At 40.7% G+C, this 27,593-nt stretch overlaps 2 protein-coding genes across 7 annotated transcripts in view; one reads left to right on the top strand and one right to left on the bottom strand.

Annotated features, from left to right (window-relative positions):
- SENP1 (SUMO specific peptidase 1) overlaps window positions 1–21,848 on the bottom strand; it is a 33,735-nt gene extending 11,887 nt beyond the window's left edge. The window contains exons 1-15 of one of the 5 annotated variants that reach the window (XM_060762954.2): window positions 21,601–21,847; window positions 16,838–16,889; window positions 15,785–15,915; window positions 14,974–15,058; window positions 14,495–14,654; window positions 12,181–12,352; window positions 11,644–11,747; window positions 11,308–11,558; window positions 10,760–10,814; window positions 9,154–9,192; window positions 7,471–7,555; window positions 6,402–6,545; window positions 4,911–5,042; window positions 4,100–4,303; window positions 2,877–2,956 (exon numbers count right to left, since the gene is read on the bottom strand). In XM_060762954.2, the coding sequence (XP_060618937.2) occupies window positions 2,877–2,956; window positions 4,100–4,303; window positions 4,911–5,042; window positions 6,402–6,545; window positions 7,471–7,555; window positions 9,154–9,192; window positions 10,760–10,814; window positions 11,308–11,558; window positions 11,644–11,747; window positions 12,181–12,352; window positions 14,495–14,654; window positions 14,974–15,058; window positions 15,785–15,915; window positions 16,838–16,841 (1,646 nt within the window). In that variant the 5' untranslated portion in view covers window positions 16,842–16,889; window positions 21,601–21,847. Of the gene's footprint in view, window positions 1–2,876; window positions 2,957–4,099; window positions 4,304–4,910; window positions 5,043–6,401; window positions 6,546–7,470; window positions 7,556–9,153; window positions 9,193–10,759; window positions 10,815–11,307; window positions 11,559–11,643; window positions 11,748–12,180; window positions 12,353–14,494; window positions 14,655–14,973; window positions 15,059–15,784; window positions 15,931–16,837; window positions 16,890–21,600 lie in introns of all 5 variants that reach the window. The other 4 variants (XM_060762952.2, XM_060762953.2, XM_060762955.2 and 1 more) reach the window with 4 other exon arrangements.
- A 63-nt stretch (window positions 21,849–21,911) lies between these two features.
- Window positions 21,912–27,593, top strand: part of PFKM (phosphofructokinase, muscle) — a 56,691-nt gene continuing 51,009 nt past the window's right edge. For both annotated transcript variants that reach the window (XM_067464252.1, XM_060762951.2), the window contains exon 1: window positions 21,912–22,187. The gene's annotated coding sequence lies outside the window, so the exon portion shown is untranslated. The remainder of the gene's footprint in view (window positions 22,188–27,593) is intronic.

The raw sequence follows: 27,593 nt of genomic DNA on the forward strand, positions 1-27,593 counted from the left end.
CAGTGGCTCTCAACATATCAGTACCCATGTTTTGGCCCTCAACTCCCAGAAATCTTAACAGCTGGTAAACTGGCTGAGATTTCTGGGAGTTGTAGGCCAAAACACCTGGGGACCCACAGGTTGAGAACCACTGGCATAGAGTGATATACTGATATTCTGAAGGAGTTAAAGTACTTAGTGAGAGCAGAGGAGATGAGATGAGATGTCATACCAGATAAATTTCTTCTAATATATACCTAAATATTTTTCCTCTCCTGCTGAAAACAATAAAATATCTTAAATATCCAGTGTTGCAGATAAGAACTTTTAAAGTGGCTGAATATGGGGCGAAGGAAGGGCCAGAGGCGCAAAGGAAGCACCAGAAAGACTCGGAGGAAAATACTCCCTTAACAGCCAAACAGCTGAAAATGGCTGACTTTATAACACTGAAGTTCTCACTGTGAATTACTTCTCAGCTTTAGTTGAAAATGACAACGAAAATGAGGAAAGTGAGGAAGATAAGGTGGACAAACAACTAAGATAAGGTGGCTAAACAACCTTATGGAAATATAAATGATATAGAAGAATTAAACATCAGAAAGGACAAGCTGTCAGATCAGTGAGACTGCTCCAAAACACAACAACGAATTGCCATAGCAGTTCAGCATATTTACAAGGAGCTAAGGATAGTCAACTGCAAAATGGATTCCATCATCCAGGAACAGAAAGAGAAGAGGCTATCAAAGCAGACTATCTGCAAAACAGTTTTGGATAAAGCTCCTTTTACGAAGTCTACCCTGTTATTCCATAAAACAGGAAACTCCTCAAAATTGGTGCTTACTCCTAATAAAGTCTACTTGTCAATAGAGGAACACCATATACCTCGCTAAGAGGCACCTGCAAATTTTTGCTAAAGGGAAAAATGAAACGGTTAGATCTTCATACCGTGGAAAGGCTGACTTTTGGAAGTTGCCAAACAAGAGTCATATTAAGTTTCTATTCAGGCTGTATACTTTTAATGCTTCTGCGCATGAGAGCCAAACTAGCAACAAAATGCATCTTTCCAAACCATGTGTTCTATAACGATGTTACACTTCCGTTAGTCTCAAGAGCAAAACATCCTCAGCTGAGTTCAGGAAGTTTAAAGAAGTATGCTACAGAAACACAAAACCTGATTTTGGGAAATAATTTCAAAGACTCCTTTCCAGCTCTCACGGAGCAAGAGCAACTGGAAATTATTAAGAGACTGGAACTGCTACTCATCGGTACTTTAATTCTGAGTAAAAGAAGTCAGTTTAAGATCCCACAGCCTACATAGGGCTGAAATGATTCATTGGATATCCAACCCAAAGGGCCCAAGGCTACAGAAGGGGCCTCCAGACATCATGCCAAGTGCAAAACAGTGGGTTACCCTGTGAAATAGAGCTGGATCTGCATTCTACCAGAGCCCTACCTTATGAATTACACAGTGAAGGGGTTGGGAAATCATAGGCTCAGGAGCTGGCCAAATTAGGCCAAAGCACTGACCCAACTCCTGTAAAAGTACTGAATAGCTATGGTGCCATATCGGGTAGAACGAGGTCCAACTGATATTCCTATCTATCTCTAAGCAGTCATTTATTCACACATACATTTTTGGAGCAGAATGTTAAAATGTTCAGTATTTTAGTTAAGAAAATAGTCTTTCGCTTTTTGGGAGTTTGGGGACACATTATTCTAATTCATTTTTTTTTTCAAATTAAAGGGAACAGGCTAACTGGTTTCAATAAGCCTTTGAAAATGGACTGCTTATTTATTTTATTTTATTTACCCTATTTATATCCCGCCTTTCTCAACCCCGTAGGGGACTCAAGGCGGCTTACATATATAGGCAATGATTCAATGCCATGTAAACATACATATATAACAAACATATATTTTAAAACAACCATTAAAAACATAACAAATCTTAAAACAGTTATTAAAATCACATTATCCCAAATCGTAATCAATGGCAGTTCCAAACTGCCTTGAACTATTCTATAATTCTCTAGTGAGTTACTAACTGAATGCTTGATCTCATATCCACGTCTTTAGCCTTTTCCTCAAGCTCAGGAGGGAGGTGGCTGATCTGATTTCATTTGGGAGAGAATTCTATAGCCAAGGGGCCACCACCAAGAAGGCCCTGTCTCTTGTCCCCACCAATCACACCAGCAAAGGGGGCGGGGCCAAGAACGGGGCTTCCCCAGATAATCTTAACCTCCTAGCTGGCTCATAGAGGGAGATACTTTCAGACACTTTCCTTTAAAACAGTGGAAACTGGGTACACATTTACTTGAAATACAGCCTCACATTATTTATGCTCAAGTAATTCCTCTAGTTTGAAGAGCTTATTTTTGAGGCTAATTGTATTTTTATCTTCTTGATGTAGGTTTGCTCTTACTCATATCTGCCATCTTACAACCTGTTTTAGTGGAAAAGCTGGATAAATAAATGAACAAATATGTACATATACATATGTACAATTTAAGTCCTAGTGGAACAGTAGAGTGTACCACACTATACCACATCCCTTCTTGTAAAGGCGAAGTGGTTGTACTACAACAACTGTCATTCTTAGATGAAGCCAAAACAAGTTACAAATCACTTAAGTTAATCCTACCTCAGATTTTGGATGTTGCAACTCCAAAAACCAAGAGAAGCCTGAAAGGAAGCATGCTCCAAAACAAGGAGAATCAAGATAACACAAGTTTTTTAGACTGTTAGAGAATGTTTCCTTTCAGTTTTCCTTTGAAAAAAGCATTTCAAAATCAGCCATTTGTACATGTCTTAAAATTAGTACCTAACTGAGGTGTTGACTCTGAATTCTCAGTTTCTCTTTATCCTTGAATTGGAAATGTGTGACTATATATACTCACAGCAGTATCCGGCAAGCCTCACTGTTGCTTCCACCCATTGAGTCAAAGTAGGTGATGCTTTTTTTCCTGAAGTCAATAACCTAAATAAGACAGAAGTTGTAATTAAAAGACTGAAAACCCATCAACTTTTGATGAAAAAGACAGTATCCTATCATTTTATATAGGGAAACTGCGAGAAAGAAGACTTCATTCTAAAATAGAAATGGATGGTACATTGGGGACTTAGCATGAAGGTCCACTCTTGCCCTCCAGAAATGTTTAATCTCTTTGTAACCCAGGCGAGGTGAGGGATTATATCGTTTAAATTAAGATTTTTTTTCAAAGCACCCTATAAAAGCCAGAGACAAAACCAAGAAAGGGAAAGAAAGGTCTTGCCATCACATAGTTGGGCTGGATATCTCCTTCTTGGCAAGACTAGACCTGAATGTTAAATTTCTCAATGTACCATTTTCTGCCAGCAGAGAAGGCAGTACCCAGGAATTGGACCTAGTGAAATCTGTACCTGTGTTGGAAGGAGAAAGGTGGAAAGATGGCATAAGAGTATATCCTGTATACTAATGTATGCATCTAGAAAATCAGCTCAAAACCCCCCGGTCAACCTATCCACTGGTCAAATGTGGTAAATTACTCTTCTCAAAAAAAGTACCAACCCCTTCACTAAGTAGAACAGCAAAAGGCAAGAACTTAATCCATTCTGGGAGAAGCTAAATCCTTGACTCTTTATGTTGTGTAGCCACTTATGGCCTTTCTGAACACTTGGGTGAAGAAATGGACTTGTACTTTCTCCTCTTTGTGGAATGGCCCTGAACATATCTAAAGGCCATATCTCCCACAGACCCCTTTCCCCTTCTTTCCTTTTTTCTCCAAAGGTAAGGCACTTTACAAAACCCAAAATGGAAGTCTTTAGATAGAGAAGGGAAGATCAAGTTCCACAGACCTTCATTTCATAGTTTATAAACTTCCTTGCCTTCGAAGAACAGTTGCAGAGCCATTTGGGACTGATTCCCCCAATCAGCCCCAAACAGCTCTGTGAGGAATCACAAAAATACCAATTTTGCCAGCCAAAAGATAGGGGTGCAGCTATTACGCAGTGGCGACCATTAGGCGATGAAATACAGTATTTTTTCAGACTGGTGTGGGAGAATTTGAGAACAATGAACTGTATGAACAAATTTCATCTCTCAGTCAAACACATACCAACTCAAATAAAAGAAAATACTCACTGCCAGGCACCAGTGGATACCAAGATGAATAGGCACCAAAAGAATGTCCACAGAAAATATATCCACTTTCTTAGTCCAACGCTTCACAGCTGTGTACCCAGCGTTTTTTAACTTGGTGAAGAAGAAAGTGTTAAATGCATGAACGGTTGGAAAACCCTTCTGTTTACTTCTTTCCATTAGCATATTCATGTAGAAGTTGATTATCTGAAAGGAAGATGGATGTATTGTAAGAGATGTATTAATATGGTGCTTTTATACAATAAAAAGATAATGAGCATTTTCTTGAGAAGTTATGTTTCTATTCATAATAGAACATTCATTAAAATGGTGGTATTCAACCTTGATCACATTGAGCCAGTGCTATCAAAAAGACTAGAATGTTCAACAAATTCAGTATAATAAAAACTTCAATACAAACTTTTCAGTCCTCGGTGGCCCAGTGGGATAAACCCCTGTGCCGGCAGGACTGAAGACCGACAAGGTCGCAGGTTCGAATCCGGGGCAAGGTGGATGAGCTCCCTCTATCAGCTCCAGCTCCTCATGCGGGGACATGAGAGAAGCTTCCCACAAGGATGATTTTTTAAAAAATCAAATCATCCAGGCGTCCCTTAGGCAATGTGCTTGCAGACGGCCAATTCTCTCATACCAGAAGCGACTTGCAGTTTCTCAAGTCGCTCCTGACATGACCAAAAAAAAAGTCCTATAAACATGATGCCAGACCCTTCTCAACTGATATAAACTAGTACTTACAGCTTCATTAAGATATTTGATATAATAACAAAAAGCATATTAAGAATGAAAAGTACATTACCTCATCATTTAGCCAATTGAGATTGCTAAGGGTGTGAATGTCTTTCCTAGTTATAGTTAACCGGAAGGCTTCGCTCAACACCTCATCTTGGTTGCCACTTCGTAAAACACTCTTTATTTCCCTGTCCATCTCCTAAAAGAAATAAAGGAGGAGTGACAAATACTGACTTTGGCAATGCAACAGTTTCCCCTGAATTTAACTATTACAGTAAGTAACTTTTTTTCACAGAAGGTATGGGTGGAAAAGGTTGTTTCCACGGTAGAGACAAAATACTATTGTGAATCTGGAATCATAGCCATAATAATTTTAGGTTTGACTGGCAATAAATTGTTTCTATGAAGTTCCAGCACAAAGAGGGGAATGACAGGAAAAAGGAGAGTACCACATACTGAAAATGCAGGTCAGATTAAGAGAGGCTGGAAATGGAGAAAAACAAATACATATACCTGAAACTGGGCTTTATAAAACCTAATTAACAAGGGGCACAATAGGACATGATTTAACGGGCTCTGGTATTTTTGTTTGTCCTGTTCCCTCTCCGTGAAATGCGGAACAGGAAAAAGTCATCAGACAAGCCCTGAATCAACAACACACCACGGCTTCTAAACAACTGAAAATTGATGAGCTCTTCGGGAGGAAACTGTGAGTATACCTGATTTAAACACATTATTTCAAATTACTACTGAAACAATGCTACTCCCTTCATTCTTCATGATAAAGCTAATGAGCCTCCATCAGCAGACTCTGGCAACAACTTGGCTGTAAATCATGAAGGAGTGCCCTTGGAGTCAAATGAAACAGAAGCCTCAGAAGGTGAGGTAAAACAACATACAGGGCAAACAATTACCCCGGACCTTGTGATGAATCAATGTCTTCTTACAGCCAACACTGCTGTTTCTATCTTTGAACTGCTAGAAAAAATTGTGGGACAGTTGGAGCTCCTTAAATTTGCTGTTGACCATTTCATTCAAAAAAATATACTTTTAAAATAAAATTCCACTAAAGATAACAGCACATGGGACAAAGAGGAGAATATGGTGTCCGAAAATGCTAGGAGCTCCTCAATAATACCTACTAAGGTGCTATAAAATGTAATGGCAATAGGATTTCACAACCAAATCAAACAATGCTGCAAAATTGCCCACACTAAAATAAATAAGGGCAAATTGAATTTATTTAGAGCTATCAGAACCTTTTTGAGCCAACAAGCCTGAACTGACAATCCAGGTAAGCAACTGTTCCTGTTTACAGTTCCTACAGCAGTATCGTCCGAGTATGTGATAAATAGGTCATGAAAATCAAATGTCATAAGAAACAACAATAATCTAACATAGAGATTGGCATATTGGGGAAAGAATTGGCTAGAACGTTCTCCGTGAGATCTCATTCAGTCCAAGGATGGTTTGTTACATGATCTTCTATTTCTGTAAACTTGCTCAAAGTGTTCTTTATTTGTAAAGCTTTTCAGCATTAATATATTTAAAAACTTGCCTCTGTGATTTCAGGAAAGTTTTCTTCAACGCGTGTGGTCCTGTTGTCCTCTGGAACGACTGTGACCGGAATTTCCTTCTCAAGAGGCACTCGCAGGTGTAAGTCTACTGAGTCAGGTAGGCAAAACCCCTGCTTCTGCAATCTCTAAAAGACACATCCTTCAGATAGCAGTGACTCATTTTACAGCTTCTCACTTTTCAGATAATACACAAAATGTTTCCACCTGATAAATTATTTTTTTTAAATAAAGGTGAGAAATGAAATCCTGTGATTCACTTTACTTAGGTTTCAATCTAGTACTGGCTTCCAGCTTGCTCATCAGCTTTTAGACCAGTGGTTCCCAACCTTTGGTCCTCCAAGTATTTTGGATTTCAGCTCCCCAGAAATCCCAGCCAGCTTGCCAACTGTTAGGAATTATGGGAGCTGAAGTCCAAAACACGGAGGACCAAAGGTTGGGAACCACTGTTTTACACTAACTGGTTTTTATTCTTACATGAGCTAATGTGCATATATAATCCTCAGTTGCATCAGACATTACTAATCTATCCTGGGATGACAAAAAGGCAAGATGTAAATAAAATTATAAAAAAAATATATGAGAAAAATGGAAATAAAGCACACGAAGTAAAAAGAAATAGAAATAACAGGAAAAAAATAACAGAATGAACAAATTGGTAAATAAAATAGAGGGGAAAATCAAAATATAAAATTCCTCCTCACATTGCCTAGACCAGGCCTGCCCAATCTGCAGCAATCCAAGTATTTGGGCCTCCAACTTGCAGAAGCTCTAGCCCTAGTTTCTCCAAAGTAATTCTGAGAGTTGAAGTCCAAAACACCTGGAGGGGATACTGTGGGATTTGGGATCTTTCTGATTTAAAAAAATTGGGTGGAAGAGCTTGTGGTGTGTGAATTGCTCTCCAACGTCCCCCGAGGTTGGCAATGCAGCCCCCAATCCCTGAAAATTGATTCTTTCTCTTTCTGGAAGAGAAAGCTATCTGAAGAAATCAGGGTGCTTCCCATATCATATTAAATCACAATATTCATTTTTAAAAGGACTTTTGACTTTTACCTGGTTCTGCAACTGCAATGCTAAAGCTTTTTGTTCCTCTATACGTCGCAATCTCTCACGTGCTCGAGAGTCATATACGCTGGTCCTAGGAAAAATTTTGCATTCAGCAGACAGATTTAGTATACACAGCAATAAAGTATACATCTTTGTTGTTTTAAACTATATGAAGTCTTGTTTGTTTAGGCTCATGATTAATGTTCATATCTAACCCATCTGAGATAGAGGAAGGGAAATGCGGCCAAATTCAACAAAGGAAATTGCCAGTAAGTTCTATCCCTACCTTATGCCTCTAAATCAGTGGTTCTCAACCTGTGGGTCCCCAGGTGTTTTAACAATTTCCAAAAATCCCAGCCAGTTTACCAGCTGTTAGGATTTCTGGAAGGCCAAAACATCTAGGGACCCACAGGTTGAGAACCACTGCTCTAAATCAACTGAGGATTGGAGGAATGAGGGAGAAAGAATGTATTTGGAATCTATCAAAATATGAGACATATGAATTGTCATTCCCCAGTCTAAATGTTTTACTGCATATACCTTCCACAAAGACATCTTCTCCTTTTTTTAATTCCTTGCCCACAAGCAGTTTATTGGTGGATATTTCAGAAAGTAAAAAAGGACTGCCCACACATACATGGGAGAAGAAGTCATGAAACATCATCTGGACTTACTGAAGGATTTTGTTCTCCTACTTTCAAGACAACTATGGCAAGGTACTGATTACTGATAAGGAGAACGGATTTAATACACACAAGATGAAAACTCTTCAAGTCACTAATTGAAAAACAGACTATGAATTCTACCACTATTTTCTTGTATCAGTCGTAAGTCAACAGCTTTTGTCTGTCACCCCATGCACCCTAACAACTTCTGTGAAAACAGGCTGCAGGCAAAACTTTTTGGGAGAGCTCCAGCTTCTCTTCCAGTGATGGCTGATTTTTAGAGGTCAGTTTTTCTGGTCATTGTAGCAAAAGAATCACAAGCGTTTACTCTAATAGCAGGAGGAAGAAAGCTGTAATTTACTTTGACAGCTGTTTCTTAAAAGAATACTGGTTTCTGAATGCCAATTAGTTGTATTTACCCCTAAGAAGGAAAATTCACTCCTGTAGGAGTTATCACGGGAAAAATCTCTCTCCACTGAAGCTTTATTACCAATCGTTGTTTCCACAACAACCCAAAATTTTCACAGAGACAGAAAGTGAGATGGAATGTTCAGAACAGGGACACAGACCACAAAATAAATATTACAGGGATGTTAACTCTTCCAGCACTTTAAAAAATGGCTGGAATTACACTTTAAAATGTACCTGTTTCAACTTACATACAAATTCAACTGAAGAACAAACCTAGAGAAACTATCTTGTCTGTAACTTGGAGATTGCCTGTATTCACTTCACTACCAGGAATATCTTTTTGGTGTACAACTGTTTTATCATCAGCATTAGTACGCTCCTACACTGGTGATGTGTTGACCTATACTGTACTTGTTAAAACTGCACTGGCTATTGCAATACAGATGCAAATCAAATTTGATTTTGATTTGAGCCATAATTGTTTAACCCGATTTGGAAAAGTACCAAGATAACAAGCTGGATGCAGCATGTATAAGAAGGCTAATTCTTGAGTAATAGGTGCATATTGAATCTATAAACATTAGCCTAACATATTATGTATAAAAACACTTACAATTCTTTTATCCATAATTCAGCCTCAAAGAAAGGTGTGCTGAAAGCAGAAAAGAGATGAAAAGTATGAATGTTTCTTCTATGAGGAAAACAAAGTATTATTAGCTTAAACGCCAATAAAAGGCAATGATAGCTATGAAAGAAAACTAAATAAAAATAATAACGTAGCCCAACTGCATAGTATGTAGCCAAACTGAAGTAAAATGTAGGTTAAAAACTGTGGGCAGTTAAAATGATGGGTCAAAGCCATGGTGTTTGAATGAATGTTACACACAAGGAGCCAGCAGGGATGCAGTGCTAGGAATCTCTCACTAGAAGGCACTGCAAACTCACTCCAGAAGGTGAAGTGTCAGAAATGAAAACCAAGGAAGTGGCAAGCAGAAACCAGAAGAAAATATCTGGCTGACATGCAAACACAGAGACATGATCTCCACCCCCAAGTTCAGTGGCCTGGAAGGAAAAACAATAAGCACCTGTTGATGTGAAGTTACAGTCTGAAAAGAAAAGTTTTATGAAAAGAAAATCCACATACAACAATTACCTTTACCCTGCCCCTTTCTTTGTAGGCAGGAGAATGAAGATGCCTTTTAGGCAGGGCATGTGTCAACTTTGTGTTCTGATCTATTTCTTCATTTAAAATAGGTATTAGTGTCTTTCTCTCTATCCTTTCTTCATTTTTAAAGAAAACAGATTAAATAAGATCGGTGTTATAAAAACTGCCTACCTACCAGAGGAAATACCAATGAAAACAAAGCAGAGGATGGTAACAGAGATAATCCTGACAAGTAAACAACAGTTTACACCCCAAGCAACCTCTGCCAACACTAAAACCATTTGAGGGGGGGGGGGGGGAGACTTGGAAGGCTTACTGGAAGCCCTCAAAAAGGTTTATTTGATCCTGCCTATGGAGAGGAGCAGAACAACCTATATATATTCAGGATATGCCTCCCTTAAACATAGGGAATTTTTAATGTTGCAGAATACAAAAAAATGCCTGTCAAGATTATTTGGCTAAATGAGGTCATGAATTTCAACTCTAAAAGGAGCATGAGCTGACTGGGATAGGATCGAAACAGTCAGGCATCTTACCTTGGCAACTAAGCTGTCAGGCCTATTAAGTATTTGGACAAAGAAAGGCCAAAGAATACCAGCAATGGACAAGCCATCCCTCAGTATTCTTTGCCTAACAGAACAGAATGGAATTCATGGGGCCATTCTTAAGTCAACAGGTGACAATAGTACAGATACACACATAGAGGCACAACTGATGTTCAATTATACACAGGCATCTGAGCTAAATATCTAAATAAGAGCTATCCAAACTGCCACAATATGTTACTATGTTGGCTGTAGGATGTAGGTGTAAGAAACAATGTGTAATCTCTCATAAAGCGCTGATTTAACTTCCGGTTTGCTAGTAAAACCAAATTACTGTGTTGTGAAATGATCCATGTCCAAAAGGTGTGTCACCAACATGAAATGTTTGGAAAGCTCTGATCTAAACCAATACAAACTGCAATACCAACAGAAATATTTTGTATATACAAAAATATACAAAACAAACAGAAAGAAAGAAAACCAGCCAATCAGAAAAAAAAAATACTTGCCTTGGAGCCGGGGATTGTATGTCTTTGCCATTGAGCATTATGACAGAGTCAGAACCTATATGTAGTAGATACACAGAAAGATTAAAATTCATATTTGAAAACAAACTTTTCCAGAAATGTCAATCCAGATTCTTCATTATCTTCCTGCTAAGAGTTACTCCACAGATATAATAGCTACATATGCATGATACTGTTGCATATCCAGACTGTTAAGAATCAGATTAGAATTCCAATTCTTTTTGAGATGTTAATTTAGTAGCAGATTGCAACTATCAGCTAGAAGCTAGAAGCTACAGAATGACCATCAGCCAACTTCTGTTTACAAGTGCTGTAAGGCAGGCATGGAGCATATGCAACCCTCCAGATGCTGTTGGGCTGCAAGTTCCAACATTCCTCGCTACTGGCTACACTGCCTGGTATTGCTGGGATATGTAGTCCAACAAGACCTGTGGAACGGGTCATGTGATTACCATGCTCAATTTAGAGAAAGCAGTAACTAAGGAATCATGGAAGAAAAATCCACCAATCAGCTTATATCTAGCATTTACCTTTGGCCTGCATGTTCAATGCTGCTTGGCTGTTTTGCTGTCTCGGTGTACTGGCATCCTTTGGTTCAAAGCTAACATGTGAAGAGAAACTAGGGATCGAATGTGGCTGTGGTTTGTGAGAATGCTGCTCCTGAATCCTGAGAATAGCAGGTGAATGATTGCTTGCAGGGGTGCCACACACTTCTAAAGGGCTTCGATTCGTATTTTCACCTTCTTGTCTAAGGTTTCCATTGGAACCTGTACATCTAGCTCTGAAAGCATAAACAAATTACTAGAACTTGCCAAAAAAGAAGAAAAAACGAAGCCTAACTCAGTTTGTACACTTCAGGGACTCACAAGTGGAGGGAGAAAAGTGAAGCAGTCTTGGAGGCTGAGTTTTTCTTCCCTGTAACCATTTGGATCAACTGCCGGTAGATCTCTTTCTCTTCCTCTCGAACAGTCTATGGAGAAATAATCACATACACTGAAAGGAGCTAAGTAATTCTGTTTTGGGTCTCTATAAATATTTTTACTGTATTAAAGTCCACAAGTTTATCTGTTTCAAGAGTGGAAAAGGTTTTAACTAGGGCAAATAATAATTTAGTTTCTGTAAAAACAACAACCAAATTAGCAAAGACCACTTTGATCCATAAGCCTCAGCACTGAAGATGAAAAACAAAGAGTTGACCTGAATAAGATTGGGAGTGTTTTTATATGCTTTAAATACCCAGAGAAAGGAGCCCCACTGAGTAACAATGTCTATCCAGCAGTAAAAAGGTCTAACCCATGAAATGAGTTGATTGACCAAACCTACCTAAGAGGAAAAAAGTAAAAGGATAAGATTTGTTTTTTAAATGAGCTCTACTCAATACTCTACTTTTTACTTTCACCTACCTCTTCTGCAGTGCTGATGAATCTCCTCTGGGATTTTTTGGGACTCAGCAAGCTTCGACGGCATGGGGCATTCCATGATGTACTGGTAACAGACTTAATTGGAAAGGATTTTTCATAGGCAGAAACAGGGCAATGGTGGTTTGATTTCCCGGCATAGGAATTAGATGTCCCACTGCAGAAAAAGTTCCATATTTGCTTAGTTAGCCAGTATTAAACAGATTTTTAAGGCTTTGAGTTTTATACTACATAAACTGAAAACACACTTTCTTCTTATTTCCCACAGCCTGCAAAAAACAAGTATCACTTCGATCTTTTAAAACAGTATTACTGTTTCAAATTTACTAAGTAGCTCTTTAAAATATTTTATGTTGTAGCTACATATTGTTTTTGCTGACATTCACTTAGGTCCTATGGATGTGAAAGAGAAAACAAAGTATCTTGATGAGTAGCAGAGTCTAGGTGGGATGACAAGGACTCAAGTTGAAAGTTGTCCAACCTTCCTTGGATTCTTCCTCTCGCATCATAACAAAAAAGAAAACAGACCAGTAGCATGCTCTTATATACAGTCCTTTGATAAGTGCTACAGGTTCTCAAGTACCAAGTCAAAGCATTTTACTTTTCTGCACCTCAATGTCCTATATCTATTTTTAGAATGGGAAATGATACAACTTAGTTATTATACAAATATCTTAATGTTTTACTAAAGGTAAAGGTTTCCCCTGGCATTAAGTCTAGTTGTGTCTGACTCTGAAGGGTAGTGCTCATCTCTATTTCTAAGCTGAAGAGCCAGTGTTGTGTATAGACACCTCCAAGGTCATGTGGCCACCATGATTGCATAGAGGGCTGTTACTTTCCTGAAAGGCAGAATCTCACATTTGCATTTTCAAACTGCTAGATTGGCAGAAGCTGGGGCTAGGTTTCTGCAAAATAGGACCAAGTGTAGGACCACAACTTCTCCACTGTCCATTGGCACTTGCTACAAATGTTCTTAGCCCTCCAGAGGCTTGATAGGAGCTCTCCCCGCTCTCCCCGCTCCCCAGAGTCAAACCGTCAACCTTTCAGCCAGCAAGTTCAGCAGCTCAGCGGTTTAAACTGCTGCACCACCAGCATTATAAAGGCAATTCACTCCATACATAGTGAACTTATTATAGTATACTATTAGTCTACTATTAGTATACAGAAGCATATGAAAAGCTTGGCTTCTCACTGAACATTGAGAAAACCAAAGTGCTTTACCAGCAGACACCAGCCAATTCTTCTGCAATGTCAGCAATAAAGTTTAATGGTGTAGTGCTAGGAAATGTTGATCACTTTCGTTACCTTGGTAGCCACCTCTCTACAAAAGTCAACATCAACACCAAAATACAACACCGTCTGAGACCTGCGAGTGCAGCATTTTTTCAAATAAAGCAGAGAGTGTTCAAGAATCAGGACATTCATAGTGATACCAAGATGCTGTGAAACATGGAGCATCTACAAATGTCACACTCAACTTCTAGAACAATCAGTGTTGCCTTCAAAAAATCCTGCAGACCTCTTGGAAAAACTTGAGGACAAATATCAGCATTCTGAAGAAGCAAAGACCACCAGCACTGAAGAGAGGAATCTCCATCGACAACTTTGCTGGACTGGTCATGTCCAAATGCCAAATCACCATCTCCCAAAGTAGTTTATTCCCAACTTAAGAACAGAAAACGGAATGTTGGTGGACAACAATAGAGATTTAAATACGGGCTTAAAGCTAACCTTAAAAATGTGATGTAAACACCAAGAAGTGGTAAGCCCTGGTCCTCAAGCATTGTAATATATGTTACCAACAGTGTAATGGATTTTGAAAAGGCAGAAATAGAGGGCAAAAGGGAGAAATGTGCCAAGAAGAAGGTGCACCTAGAAAATCTTTGTCATGACTGTCTTTCATCTAGAAATCTATATCCTCAAAGTGAAATATTATACGGATCCAGAACAGGTTTCTACAGTCATATACATTCTCACCTCCAAGACTCTACCCTTGGAAGACAATCATACTCGGCCATGAGTGATCGCTTATAGACATACATACAAATGCTTTTGGCACAATCTGGTGGAAGTGGCATATAAATAAACAAATATTTTATACCCTAATATTGATATATTTCAGGATATTGTCTGTGGAAAATATCATTGCTATTGTTCTAAATACACTGTTACTTTATATGCTCTTCTCTCTCTCTCTCTCTCTTTGAAAAAAAAATCCTTTTCCAGTTCATGGCTGAAAAAAACCCTAAATTGATAAACATGGTAAACCAAAATGACAATCGAATGGGAACAGACAAACCTCAGGTTTTTGCGTGTCTCAAAGTACACGCTGCGATTTGGTCTAGGTTTCTGCAAAATAGGACCAAGTGTAGAACCACAACTTCTCCACTGTCCATTGGCGCTTGCTCCAAATGTTCTTAGCCCTCCAGAGGCTTGATAGGTCTCAGAGGATGGAGGTTCTGCCAGGATAGAACCATTGAATAGTAAATTAGAAGCCAGCAGCCTCACATCAAAGTTATTACTAAACAATTTAATTGCATCAAATATCATTTGCCTTGAAAGTGGTTTGCAGCATGTATCTCTTAGCCAGTATCACTTAAGAGAAAGAAACTACAGGAGTTTCAATAAATAATTCCAAAACTTAGTTTTACAGATGCTATCATAACTTGGTTCACTTTTAAGCAAGCTATGTGTTCTATGTAATAGTTGTTGTCTGTATTTTACAATCTGATTGATTTCAATTAATACATCAACTGTAGTTAAAACAGCCTGTCTTACCTGGCAAATAACTGAAGTTACAGGAGGAATTTACTGTAGAACAAGTAAAAGGTCTCTCCAAACCATCAAGCTTGTTTGCTAAAAACTGAATAAGAAGGAAATAAAAACCAAAGGATATTAAAAAAGAGAAAGATCATATTCAGAAGGAAAATAAATGCACTTTTCTATACAGATCATGAACTACAGCAGTACACAGGAAGAAAGAACTGTATTTTGCAGCATGAAATCATGCGCAAAACTGGTTGCAAAACGCAAGGAAGTGACACATTTAGATAACAAGCAACACTTTCTACATGAAAAGTAATATTACTTTAGGATAACTGAACAAAACAGACTCCCTAAGAGGTAAGGACAAAATCCCAAGTAGAGAAAGTTATCAGGAGGACTTGAGATGTGAGAAAGTGATTTATAAATCACCCATTGCCCATACTGCTTGTTGCAGAAAGCATTACTATGCTAAACATCAAGATGGTTCAGATGCTGGGACATAGGCCTTATAATTAGTAGACAATTAGTATTCTGTTATTTTTATATTATGTTCTGTTTTCACATAACCTCAGGAACCCCAAATATAATTTTATCTTGAGGGAGGCAGAAACTTTTGAACAGCTGGAAAAGCACAATTAATGTTTTTAAAGTTTAAAGTTTTTAAAGGTACATATGCCTTCAGTTCCACTGAACCAAATCAAATAAAAGCTGTAATAAAAATAACACAAATAAACAATTACAATCATATTGGAATGTTTGGAGGAAAGCTATATAACAAAATTACCGCACGGATAAAATTGCAAAATATGGCTAATTTCCGAACCTTGTTGTCAGACACAGGAAGGTGATCTCCCAAGACAGCATCCTGCTGCAGAGGAAGAGTCTTGAACACAGATGTGTGATTAGCTAACACAGAGTCTCCAGCATCCATCTTCATACTATCAGCAATTTCATCTGTAAAAAAGAGAGCTGCTAACAGTCAGATTCTCAGGAAGAATCTAAGAGAAATATTCATAGTAAAAGCCTTTTTAAGAATTGTCAAAGGGCACAGGGATTTCTTTTGGAGACTGTGAAGAGTAGAAATAGGAAATACTAAAGAAGCATTTGATTGGAAAGTCGAAGAAAAACCAGTAGCATGATTTTTAAAAGGCGATGCCCAATTATAACACACAACTACAATTGGGGAAGCGAGGCAGCGAACACTTTGCAAAACATTAAGTTTCAGCAATAATACATGCAATCATACAAATTACAGCTTGTAAAAGGGTGCCAGTGTGGATTCAGTGACTTAAATTTAGTTTTAAAAGGTACTTAAACTGAATATATTTGTCTTCAACTACAATAAACTGCAAAAGAGCAGTAAGCATGAAAGCAATCCGTACTGCTCACTAATGCCAATTCTACTGATCTGCTTAGTAGACATACCAGCCCAAACAGAAATTGTGTCACTAAAGATAAAATCCAGCCATGCATCTGTCATGCACTGGAGAAGCAAATGGTCATTTCCTATATGCCAAAAGCTTCTACCCTTAGCTACATCTGCTCATCTCCTATAGAAAGAAGATCCTGGATGTAAAGCAAGTTTACTCATCCCAGAGCAATATGACATTATTTTTCTTTCTGATTACTGCAGGAATAGCTCCTTAGGCTGTTGAAGTCACTGACTGTAGGATAAAAGTCAATTCCAAACTATGGAATGGAAGGCACTAAACATTAAACTTAGATACTCACAAGGGCTTTGGGGACTCTGCTGTTAGATAAGATGATCATGTCTGCACATACAGGAAGTTACAATGCTCTGTTGAAAATTTCTTTAAACTTTTATAAAAACAAAAAAACCCTGTAAATAAAGTAGTTAGGTATAATTCACACTCACCCATTACTACACCATTCACATAACGGATTCAGAGGATGAAAGTTTCAAGTACCTATAAGAAAGAAAAGGATATAATGAAGAACAATTCTGCATTACATTTAAAAAAAACAATTCAGGACAGCCCACTGAGTGTAGTAGAAATTCATTATTTCCTCAGTGAAGGATTGAAAAAAACATGTAGTTATCTAAAGACTTTTTTACTTCTAGAAAAATTGATGAGAAGCAAGCCTACCTCTTTGGTAGTCGCTTAAGAAGGGTTAGGGTGGGATAGATACCCCTCCACCTGGGAGAGGGCTACCTCGCACTGGAGGATCCAATTATGCCCTGTTATATAGCCTGCACATTTGCCAAGGAAACTTGAGGATTGTTTCTTCCCTCCATGCCAACTCGCAACTGGCATAACTAATTCTGGTCTCTGAAACTAGTGGAGGAAATTCAAAGAAACAAGGATGTGTGTGGGGGTAAAAAGAGTAAATATACTACTCACAATGCCTGCTTAGATAAGTGTAAACCAACATATATGCTGCCGATTTGTACTATTTCAATATAGTTTAGGATTGTTCTGAAAGCACTGTATGAAAAACAAGAGAATGAGAATTACTTTTGCAATGTAAGAGAAAGAACATAGTGCCCTTCATAAATTCAAAATCAAATGCAGTGGCTCTTTCAGGCACTAATTCTAACAAGGATGCATTCATAATAGAGATTAATAACCCCACCTAGTATACGTCACATCAAATTAAAAACTAGTAAGATTTTTAAATCTCAGTAGTCTATGATAACAGAACACCATTCTGAAGCCAGGCCTTTACGGAGGCTGTAGCGATGCTCTGAATATTCTTCTCCCTGTTTCCCTCCAAAAAAGAAAATCCTCCCCAGAAGCTTCCACAAACAGAAATGCTACACACCTAAATGGTTTTATGAAAGGCTTTCTAAAGCTACCTTCAAATAGGACTTTTTCTCACGGTCTCTTACCCTTCATCCTCCATTAACACTGATGTAATGAATAATAGATCACGGTTCAGTTTTGTTCCCCCTCAGATGCAATCACTTACATATAGCATAATTTACAAGTAATCCTGAGGGAATGTGATACAAAACAGAGCTTTCTTCCATCACAAGCTAAAAGAAACAAGTGGTTCATTACTACCACCTTGCAAACAAAAGCAAAAAAAAAAAAACATCATTGTTGCCTATATCACAAGCCTTCTGAATTTATAAAAGTCTAACCAAGTGACCAAGGGTAGAATAATTTTTCTAAGGTGCAATGCCATTGAAATACAATCCGTTTTGTTCTCACATTGTCTTTAGAAAATTAAAGAAGATGAATACACACTCTGCACTCTTCTCCTCCATGATCTCCGATGTAACTAAGAGCAAAACCTTGGAACTAGTTTTTCAGGATGTAATCACTTGATCTAATTGTTCTGCATCAATATGATGTTGCAAAAAATAGGCTGCTTTTTGCTTTGAGATATGCAATTTGTTTATTAGGATAAAAATAGTGGTCAGTTAGGCATATTATGCTCATATTCCAACGTAATTTTCCTATTTTTATTATTATTAGCATATATACTGTACCTGGTATTGGCCAAATATTTCCCTTATTCTCTTTCTTTCCTTCCCCTCATACTTATTCCCCATATAATCCAGTTCAATGCAGGTAATCCACATTCTGAAACTGCATTATATGACAATGTAGATCCAGTCAAGAAAACACACAGACAGAGAGACAACTAACAGGGAATAACCTGTGGAACCTGTGGAGTTCCTCACCTGTGAAACTCACTCCCCGGGGAGATTAGATCTGCGACTTCCCTTTTCTCATTCAGAAAAAAATTGAAGACCTGGATATGGGACCAGGCTTTTGGACATTCTGGCAGCTAAAGGAAAGACCTTGATGATGGGCAGGTATTGACGTAATGGAATGGACTTATGGAACTCTGAACACTGACCATGAGATTGTTTACTATTGTGTTATGTATTGATGTTTTTAATCTGTTCACTGTTTAATTGCTTTTATGTATGTATGTATTTTTGACATAGGCATCAAATTGTGCCTTCCTTTGTAAGCTGCCCTGAGTCCCCCCTTGGGGGTGAGAATGGTGGGGTAGAAGTAACGGAAATAAATAAATACAATAATAGTAAAATAGCAGATTTTGGGCTTTTTCACAACTAAATATTAGAATAGTTTTCAAGTCAATTCTAATTTCATTCTAAAAACCACAGTCTCTGTATATCCATGTTCACCATGTGTTGGAAGTATGTAGGGGAAACCTGAGTGTGCTATAGAATGACAAGGCATATGACTTTCCCCTCAAGATAGACACAAGTCATGTTTTGTCTGTCATAAAATCGACTAAATGGGAGCAGCAGGTGTTATTGAGAAGGATGGGTATAATCACAGTGTGTGAAAGCAACCAGTGAAACAGGAGAGAGAGGGAACTATTAAGTGGAAGTGGAAATTCCTGTTAGAAAGTTGAAGAGATGCCAGGAGGAAGTCACACAGCCCATTAGCATCAGAGCAAATAGCAATAAAAGACAAGTCTGCTAGAACAGTATTAGAAAAGATATAAGATTATTTCCTTTATTCATTATTTCCTTAATGCAATATTTTTTCCGAATGAAGCAGAGTGTTTGAGGACCGGGACATCCATAGGGATACCAAGGTGCTTGTTTATAAAGCTATTGTTCTCCCAACCCTGCTATATGCCTGCGAGACGTTGACTGTTTACAGACGTCACATGCAACTCCTGGAACAATTCCATCAGCGCTGCCTCTGGAAAATCCTGCAAATCTCTTGGGAAGACAAGTGGACAAACATCAGCGTGCTGGAAGAAGCAAAGACCACCAGCATTGAAGCGATGGTCCTCCGCCATCAACTCCGCTGGACCGGATGCCCGACCACCGTCTCCCAAAGCAGTTGCTCTACTCTGAACTCAAGAATGGAAAACAGAATGTTGGCGGGCAGGAAAAGAGATTTAAAGATGGGCTCAAAGCCAACCTTAAAAACTGGCATAGACACTGAGAACTGGGAAGCCCTGGCCCTTGAGCGCTCCAGTTGGTGGTCAGCTGTGACCAGCAGTGCTGCAGAATTTGAAGAGGCACGAATAGAGGGTGAAAGAGAGAAACGTGCCAAGAGGAAGGCGCGTCAAGCCAACCCCGACCAAGACCGCCTTCCACATGGAAACCATTGCGAGAGAAGATGCAGATCAAGAATAGGGCTCCACAGTCACCTACGGACCCACCGCCAGGACACTGATCCTGGAAGACTATCCTACTCGGCCAACAAGGGATCGCCTAAGTAATTAATGCAATATAATAACATATAATGACAATATTGTGATGTTGTTGTTCATTCGTTGTTCAGTCGTCTCCGACTCTTCGTGACCTCATGGACCAGCCCACTCCAGAGCTCCCTGTCGGCCGTCACCACCCCCAGCTCCTTCAAGGTCAGTCCAGTCACTTCAAGGATGCCATCCATCCATCTTGCCCTTGGTTGGCCCCTCTTCCTTTTGCCTTCCACTTTCCCCAGCATCATTGTCTTCTCTAGGCTTTGCTGTCTTCTCATGATGTGGCCAAAGTACTTCAACTTTGTCTCTAGTATCCTTCCCTCCAGTGAGCAGCCGGGCTTTATTTCCTGGAGGATGGACTGGTTGGATCTTCTCGCAGTCCAAGGCACTCTCAGCACTTTCCTCCAACACCACAGTTCAAAAGCATCTATCTTCCTTCGCTCGGCCTTCCCTAAGGTCCAGCTCTCACATCCGTAGGTTACTACAGGGAATACCATGGCTTTGACTAGTAATACTAAAATATTACATATATAATTACTACTGATAATATATAAAGATATCTTGTTTTATTATTTTATATTTATATATTTGACATAAAATTTTGGATTGTGTGCTGCTTTGCGTCTCCATATGGAGAGAGAAAGAGGGCTAATATGATTAAATAAAATGCTTGAACTAAACTTTTTCTCAGTGAGGTCTCAAAAGTGCCACGCAAGCTCACTTTCCCAGTAAGAAAGGCTTTTTGTGTTCTTACAATATACCCAAAGTATGACACCCTCCACTGAGTCAGCTTTTGGTTCCACACTTTTCTTGTCAGCCAGACTTTCCTCATGAGGCACTCTTAGAATCATAGATTCAAAGAGTTGGAAGAGACCTCATGGGCTATCCAGTCCAACCCCCTGCCAAGAAGCAGGAAAATTGCATTCAAAGCACCCCTGACAGATGGCCATCCAGCCTCTGTTTAAAACCTTCCAAAGGAGCCTTCACCACACTCCGGGGCAGAGAGTTCCACTGCTGAACGGCTCTCACAGTCAGGAAGTTCTTCCTCGTGTTCAGATGGAATCTCCTCTCTTGTAGTTTGAAGCCATTGTTCCGCGTCCTAGTCTCCAGGGAAGCAGAAAACAAGCTTGCTCCCTCCTCCCTGTGGCTTCCTCTCACATATTTATACATGGCTATCATATCCCCTCTCAGCCTTCTCTTCTTCAGGCTAAACTTTCTTCTGAAGTTTTTACTCCTTCCAGGCAGACAACATTGGGAATGCCATATACACCGAAAAGACTCAAATCCTGTCAGACTTCACCCCTCAGGTGAACTTTTTCCCGCTCAGAGCTGGGTCACTCTGCCGCCATGCTGCCCTCGCAAAGACAAAGAGAGGGAAGAGAGGTGGGTGCAGCTCAGGTTAATGGAGGGACACATAAGGTAAAAGGGGAGGGGGAGCTGTTTCCATGACGACCCCTTCCAAAAACCTACCGGAAGAGTAGGCCGCGAACCAAACAGGAAAGGAACCACGTCAACTCGCGCTCTCTCTCTCTCTCTCTCTGCCGCCAAACTCCTTCCCCGGAGGCTTCAGGACTTGATTTAGACTTTCTCTGTCCTCTCTCTCACACACACACTCCTTTCTTTCTTTCTTTTCCGCTCACCGGATTCGAAGAGGCGGGAATGTCAGGGGAACCGGAAGTAACTTCCCGGCGCTCTCGGTGATTTTTATCCCGCCCCCTTTCTTAACGTCACTTCCGGGCAAGGAAAGAAGGTAGAACCGAGCCCCTGAGCAAGGGGCGGGGCCAACAGGATGCGAGGCACAACACGGAGGACAGAAGCGCATGCGCACTGGCGGAAGAGCGGTCGCGTGCGTTCTTTGTTTTGCCCTGCCGGCCACGTGCCTCAGACGGTGCTAGAGGTTGAGTGTCCCTGATCCAAAATGCCTGGGGGCCCAGGAACAGTGTGGATTGCGGCATCTTTGCTTGCGCCTACCTCCTGAGATAGCTTGGAGATCGGACCCAAGTCTAAACACGACATTCATTTATGTTTCATATGCATCTTATACACATGACCTAAAGGTAATTTTATACAGGATCTTTTGAATGATTTTGTGCATGGAACGGAGTCTGTATAATGTGTTGTCGAAGGCTTTCATGGCTGGAATCACTGGGTTGCTGGGAGTTTTCCGGCCTAGATGGCCATCTTCCAGTAGCATTCTCTCCTGACGTTTCGCCTGCATCTGTGGCAAGTATCCCCAGAGGTCTGTTGGAAATGAGACCAGTGGAGTGTATGTGTGCCTTTGGAGTGGAGTGTATGTGTGTCTTTGTCCTAACCTAGACATCTGGTTTACTAACATATATATTTGTTGTTCATTCGTTCAGTCGTCTCCGACTCTTCGTGACCTCATGGACCAGCCCACGCCAGAGCTCCCTGTCGGCCATCACCACCCCCAGCTCCTTCATGGTCAGTCCAGTATGGTCAGTCAAGTCAAGTCAGTCAAGTATGCCATCCATCCATCTTGCCCTTGGTCGGCCCCTCTTCCTTTTGCCTTCCACTTTCCCCAGCATCATTGTCTTCTCTAGGCTTTCCTGTCTCCTCATGATGTGGCCAAAGTACTTCAACTTTGTCTCTAGTATCTTTCCCTCCAGCGAGCAGTCAGGCTTTATTTCCTGGAGGATGGACTGGTTGGATCTTCTCGCAGTCCAAGGCACTCTCAGAACTTTCCTACAACACCACAGCTCAAAAGCATCGATCTTCCTTCGCTCAGCCTTTCCTAAGGTCAAGCTCTCACATCCGTAGGTGACTACAGGGAATACCATGGCTTTGACTAGGCGGATCTTTGTTGCCAGTCTGATGTCTCTACTCTTGACTATTTTATCGAGACTGGACATTGCTCTCCTCCCAAGAAGTAAGCGTCTTCTGATTTCCTGGCTACAGTCTGCATCTGCAGTAATCTTTGCACCTAGAAATACAAAGTCTGTCACGGCCTCCACGGTTTCTCCCTGTATTTTCCAGTTGTCAATCATTCTTGTTGCCATAATCTTGGTTTTTTTGACGTTTAGTTTATAAAGTTTACTTACATATATATATATATCTGGTTTACTTACCTATATTTACTTACATATATATATATGTAAGTAAACTTTATTACGGCCAATTATCTATCTATCTTCTATATATATATAAATGCTCTGTGCATAATAAGTACCTTAAAATCAAAAGAACCAATGAACGAAATCACACCAAATTTGGCAACAAAACATCTCACAACGCAAGGAGTAACCATCACTCAAAAAATTCGGATTTTGTCATTTGGGAGTTGTAGTTGCTGGGATTTATAGTTTGCCTACAATCAAAGAGCATTCTGAACTCCATCAACTATGGAATTGAACTAAACTCGGCACACAGAAATCCCATAACCAACAGAAAAAATTGGAAGGGTTTGGTGGGCATTGACCTTGAGTTTGGGAGTTGTAGTTCACTAACATCCAGAGAGCACAATGATGGATCTGGACCAAACTTGGCACAAGCACTCAATACGCCCAAATATGAACACAGATGGAGTTTGGGGGAAATAGACCTTGACATTTGGGAGTTGTAATCATTGGGATTCACAGTTCACCTACAATCAAAGAGCATTCTGAACCCTACGAATGACAGAATCAGGGCAAACTTCCCACACAGAACCCCCATGACCAACAGAAAATCCAGTCCAACTCCCTTCACCAGGGCAAGAAAACGTAATCAAAGTCCTCCTGACAAAGAGCCATCCAGCCATAGATATAGATAGATAGACAGATAGATATGATTCACACACATATAGTATCCTAGATTTGAAAGGGACCCTTAAAGAAGGACAATTATATGTTGCATGTTCCAGGGTGGGCAAACCAGACACTCTCCACATCAACACTGGCAAAGAAACAGCAAGACATACTGTTTACCCACAAGCATAAAGAAATTACATATATTAGAAACCAACACTTTCTCATTACTTTATTTTCCAGATGAACAGACTGGGCCACAGCAACGCGTGGCAGGGGACAGCTAGTTATTATTATTAAACCGTATTTGTACCCCACTAGCATCTCCTGAAGGACTTGATGCGGCTTACATAGGCCAAGGCCTCAACACAACAACAGCAAAACAATAACAGTACACTTCAAAGCAAATAAAAACATAAGCAATAACAAAACATTACACTATTACGCAATAAAAACCAGGGCCGGGCCGGTACAAGTTACAAAAAGTGCAGGGTGTGGCAAATAGCATGTTGGATTTCTGGGCAAGTGCAATGTGCAGAGAGTCTTAAACTTTGATAAAGTGCTTCTGGGACATAGTACTGGAGATTATCCTATGTGCCCTCCCCAAAGACATTAGACTAGCACCCACTTTGGCAGTCTTTAGGAAGAATTTGAAGACCTGGCCAACGAACGTGGGTGCTAGTCTAATGTCTTTGGGGAGGGTGTTCCAGAGTCCGATGACCAGATGTACGGGGTATATATATATGTAATAGGCCTGTTTGATCAAGAAAAAAATTGTTTCTAAAATCGATTCTTAATTGGGGTGTTTTTTTGTTTCGATATTTAAAATATTTACAAAACTTTCCAAAAAAATGTTTTGTTATTTACGAAATTTCGTAAATATTTACAAAACATTTTAGAAACAAATTTTTTCTTGATCAAACAGGCCTAAAAGATAGAGATGTAGGGCAAATAGACATATGTTTGTGTGCTGGGGAGGGACTGGGCTGGCATGGCTGCAAATCCTGTTTCTTGCCATGGGAAAGGCAAATTGCTTCTGCTGCAGTGGCCCATCCAAGGCCCAGAGAAGAGGCCTGCCTTCCTGGCTCTCTCCCTGCGAGGCCCGGCCAGCCTTGCTTCCCCTCCCATTTGCGCCAAGCCCTTCCCTGCTGGGGAGAGGGGCCCCTCCTCACCTTCTCCTTCTTCAGCTTGTAGGGCCTGTGGCCCCGCGCTCGGCCTTTCTCTCGTCTCTCGCCCGCTTCTCCTCCTCCTCCTCCTCGCCGATCGGATGGCGCGCGCGCTCCTGCGCCCTCTTCCTCCTCCTCCTCCTCCCGGCACTTCCTGCAACACAGCTGGGAGAAGGAGGAGGAGGAAGAGGGCGCAGGAGCGCGCGCGCCATCCGATCGGCTCCGGCTGCTGCGCCCTCCTCCTCCTCCTCCTCCCAGCTGTGTTGCAGGAAGTGCCGGGACTCGGGAGGAGGAGGAGGAGGAAGAGGGCGCAGCAGCCGGAGCCGATCGGATGGCGCGCGCGCTCCTGCGCCCTCTTCCTCCTCCTCCTTCTCCCAGCTGTGTTGCAGGAAGTGCCGGGAGGAGGAGGAGGAGGAAGAGGGCGCAGGAGCGCGCGCGCCATCCGATCGGCTCCGGCTGCTGCGCCCTCTTCCTCCTCCTCCTCCTCCCGAGTCCCGGCACTTCCTGCAACACAGCTGGGAGGAGGAGGAGGAGGAGGGCGCAGCAGCCGGGCACCAGCAGCACAGCAGCCTCCATCCCATTAACGAGCGGAGCTTCAGCTCGTAAAAAAAATGGGGCTGCTGTTTCGATATTTTTAAACCCTTCCGGGTTTGAAAATATGTTTTGAAATCGCGTCGGATATGCAAAAATAACGATTTTATAACAAAATAACGAATTAACGAACTAAAACTGACAGGCCTAATATGTAAGTAAACTTTATATATATATATATATGTCCAGGGTAGGGCAAAGAACCCTTGTGTGTTTGGAGCAACTGTAACAATTAGCCAGCTTGATTAGCAATTGAGTAGCTCTGCAGCTGCAAAACCTGGCTGTTGCTGCCTGGAGGCATCATAGAATCAAAGAGTTGGAAGAGACCTCATGGGCCATCCAGTCGAACCCCCTGCCAAGAAGCAATAATATTGCATTCAAAGCACCCCTGACAGATGGCCATCCAGCCTCTGTTTAAAAGCTTCCAAAGAAGGAGCCTCCATCACACTCCGGAGCAGAGAGTTCCACTGCTGAACGGCTCTCACAGTCAGGAAGTTCTTCCTCATGTTCAGATGCAATCTCCTTTCTTGTAGTTTGAAGCCATTGTCCCGCATTCTACTCTCCAGGGAAGCAGAAAACAAGCTTGCTCCCTCCTCCCTGTGACTTCCTCTCACATATTTATACATGGCTATCATATCTCCTCTCAGCCTTCTTGTCTTCAGGCGAAACATGGCCAGCTCTTTAAGCGGCTCCTCATAGGGCTTGTTCTCCAGACCCTTGATCATTTTAGTCACCCTCCTTGGGACACATTTCAACTTGTCAATATCTTCCTTTAATTGTGGTGCCCAGAATTGGACACAATATTCCAGGTGTGGTCTAACCAAGGCAGGATGGAGGGGCAGCGTGACTTCCCTGGATCTAGACACTATACTCCTATTGATGCAGGCCAAAATCCCATTGGCTTTTTTTGCCGCCACTTGGCATTGTTGGCTCATGTTTAACTTGTTGTCCACAAGGACTCCAATATCTTTTTCACATGTACTGCTCTCGAGCCACGCGTCCCCCTTTCTGTATCTTTGCATTGCGTTTTTTCTGCCTAAGTAGAGTATTGGGAGATACTCCACTACAGACATCAGAAGAGGTGCAAAACCAAGAAAAAGCCACAACAATACAGACAAAGATCTACCCAGAGGAAAAGTATTCTTATTATACATCAAGGGAACCACTAACCGCATAAGGAAGCTGGTGAAGAAACACAACCTACAAACTATTTACAGACCCACCAAGAAAATCCAACAAATGCTACATTCAGCAAAGGATAAGAGGGATCCTCTCAGCACTGCAGGAGATTACTGTATACCAGTTGTGGACATATCTACACAGGGATCATTAAATGCAGCAAGGTCCAAACACGAATCAAAGAACATGAAAGGCACTGAAGACTACTTCAACCAGAGAAGTCAGGCATAGCAAAGCACCTGATGAACCAACCTGGATACAGCATACTATTTGAGAACACAGAAATGCTGGACCACTCTAATAATCACCATGTCAGACTACACAGAGAAGCCATTGAAATCCATAAGCATGTGGACAATTTCAACAGAAAGGAGGAAACCATGAAAATGAACAAAATCTGGCTATCGGTATTAAAAAAAAACTATAAAATCATAACTGTAAATAAAGACAGGGGAGTTCCAGACAACCAGGGACAGCTAATCACCTCTCAAAGGATGCCTCCAGGCAGCAACAGCCAGGCTTTCCAGCTGCAAGGCTACTCAATTTCTAACCAAGCTGGCTAATTGAAACATTCACACTTTCTTCAAACACACAAGGGTCCACTTTGGACAGTACACAGATATATATATACATCCTACTTTCCTCATTTCCAACAGACCTCTGAACAAACCTCTGAGGACGCCTGGCATAAATGCAGATGAAACTTCAAGAGAAAATTCTACTGGAACATGGCCATACAGCCCGAAAAACTCACAGCAACCCGGAGTCTGTATAGTTTGAACTG

This window comes from Anolis sagrei, chromosome 2 (genome assembly GCF_037176765.1).
Source record: "Anolis sagrei isolate rAnoSag1 chromosome 2, rAnoSag1.mat, whole genome shotgun sequence".
NCBI classification, from domain to species: Eukaryota; Metazoa; Chordata; class Lepidosauria; order Squamata; family Dactyloidae; genus Anolis; species Anolis sagrei.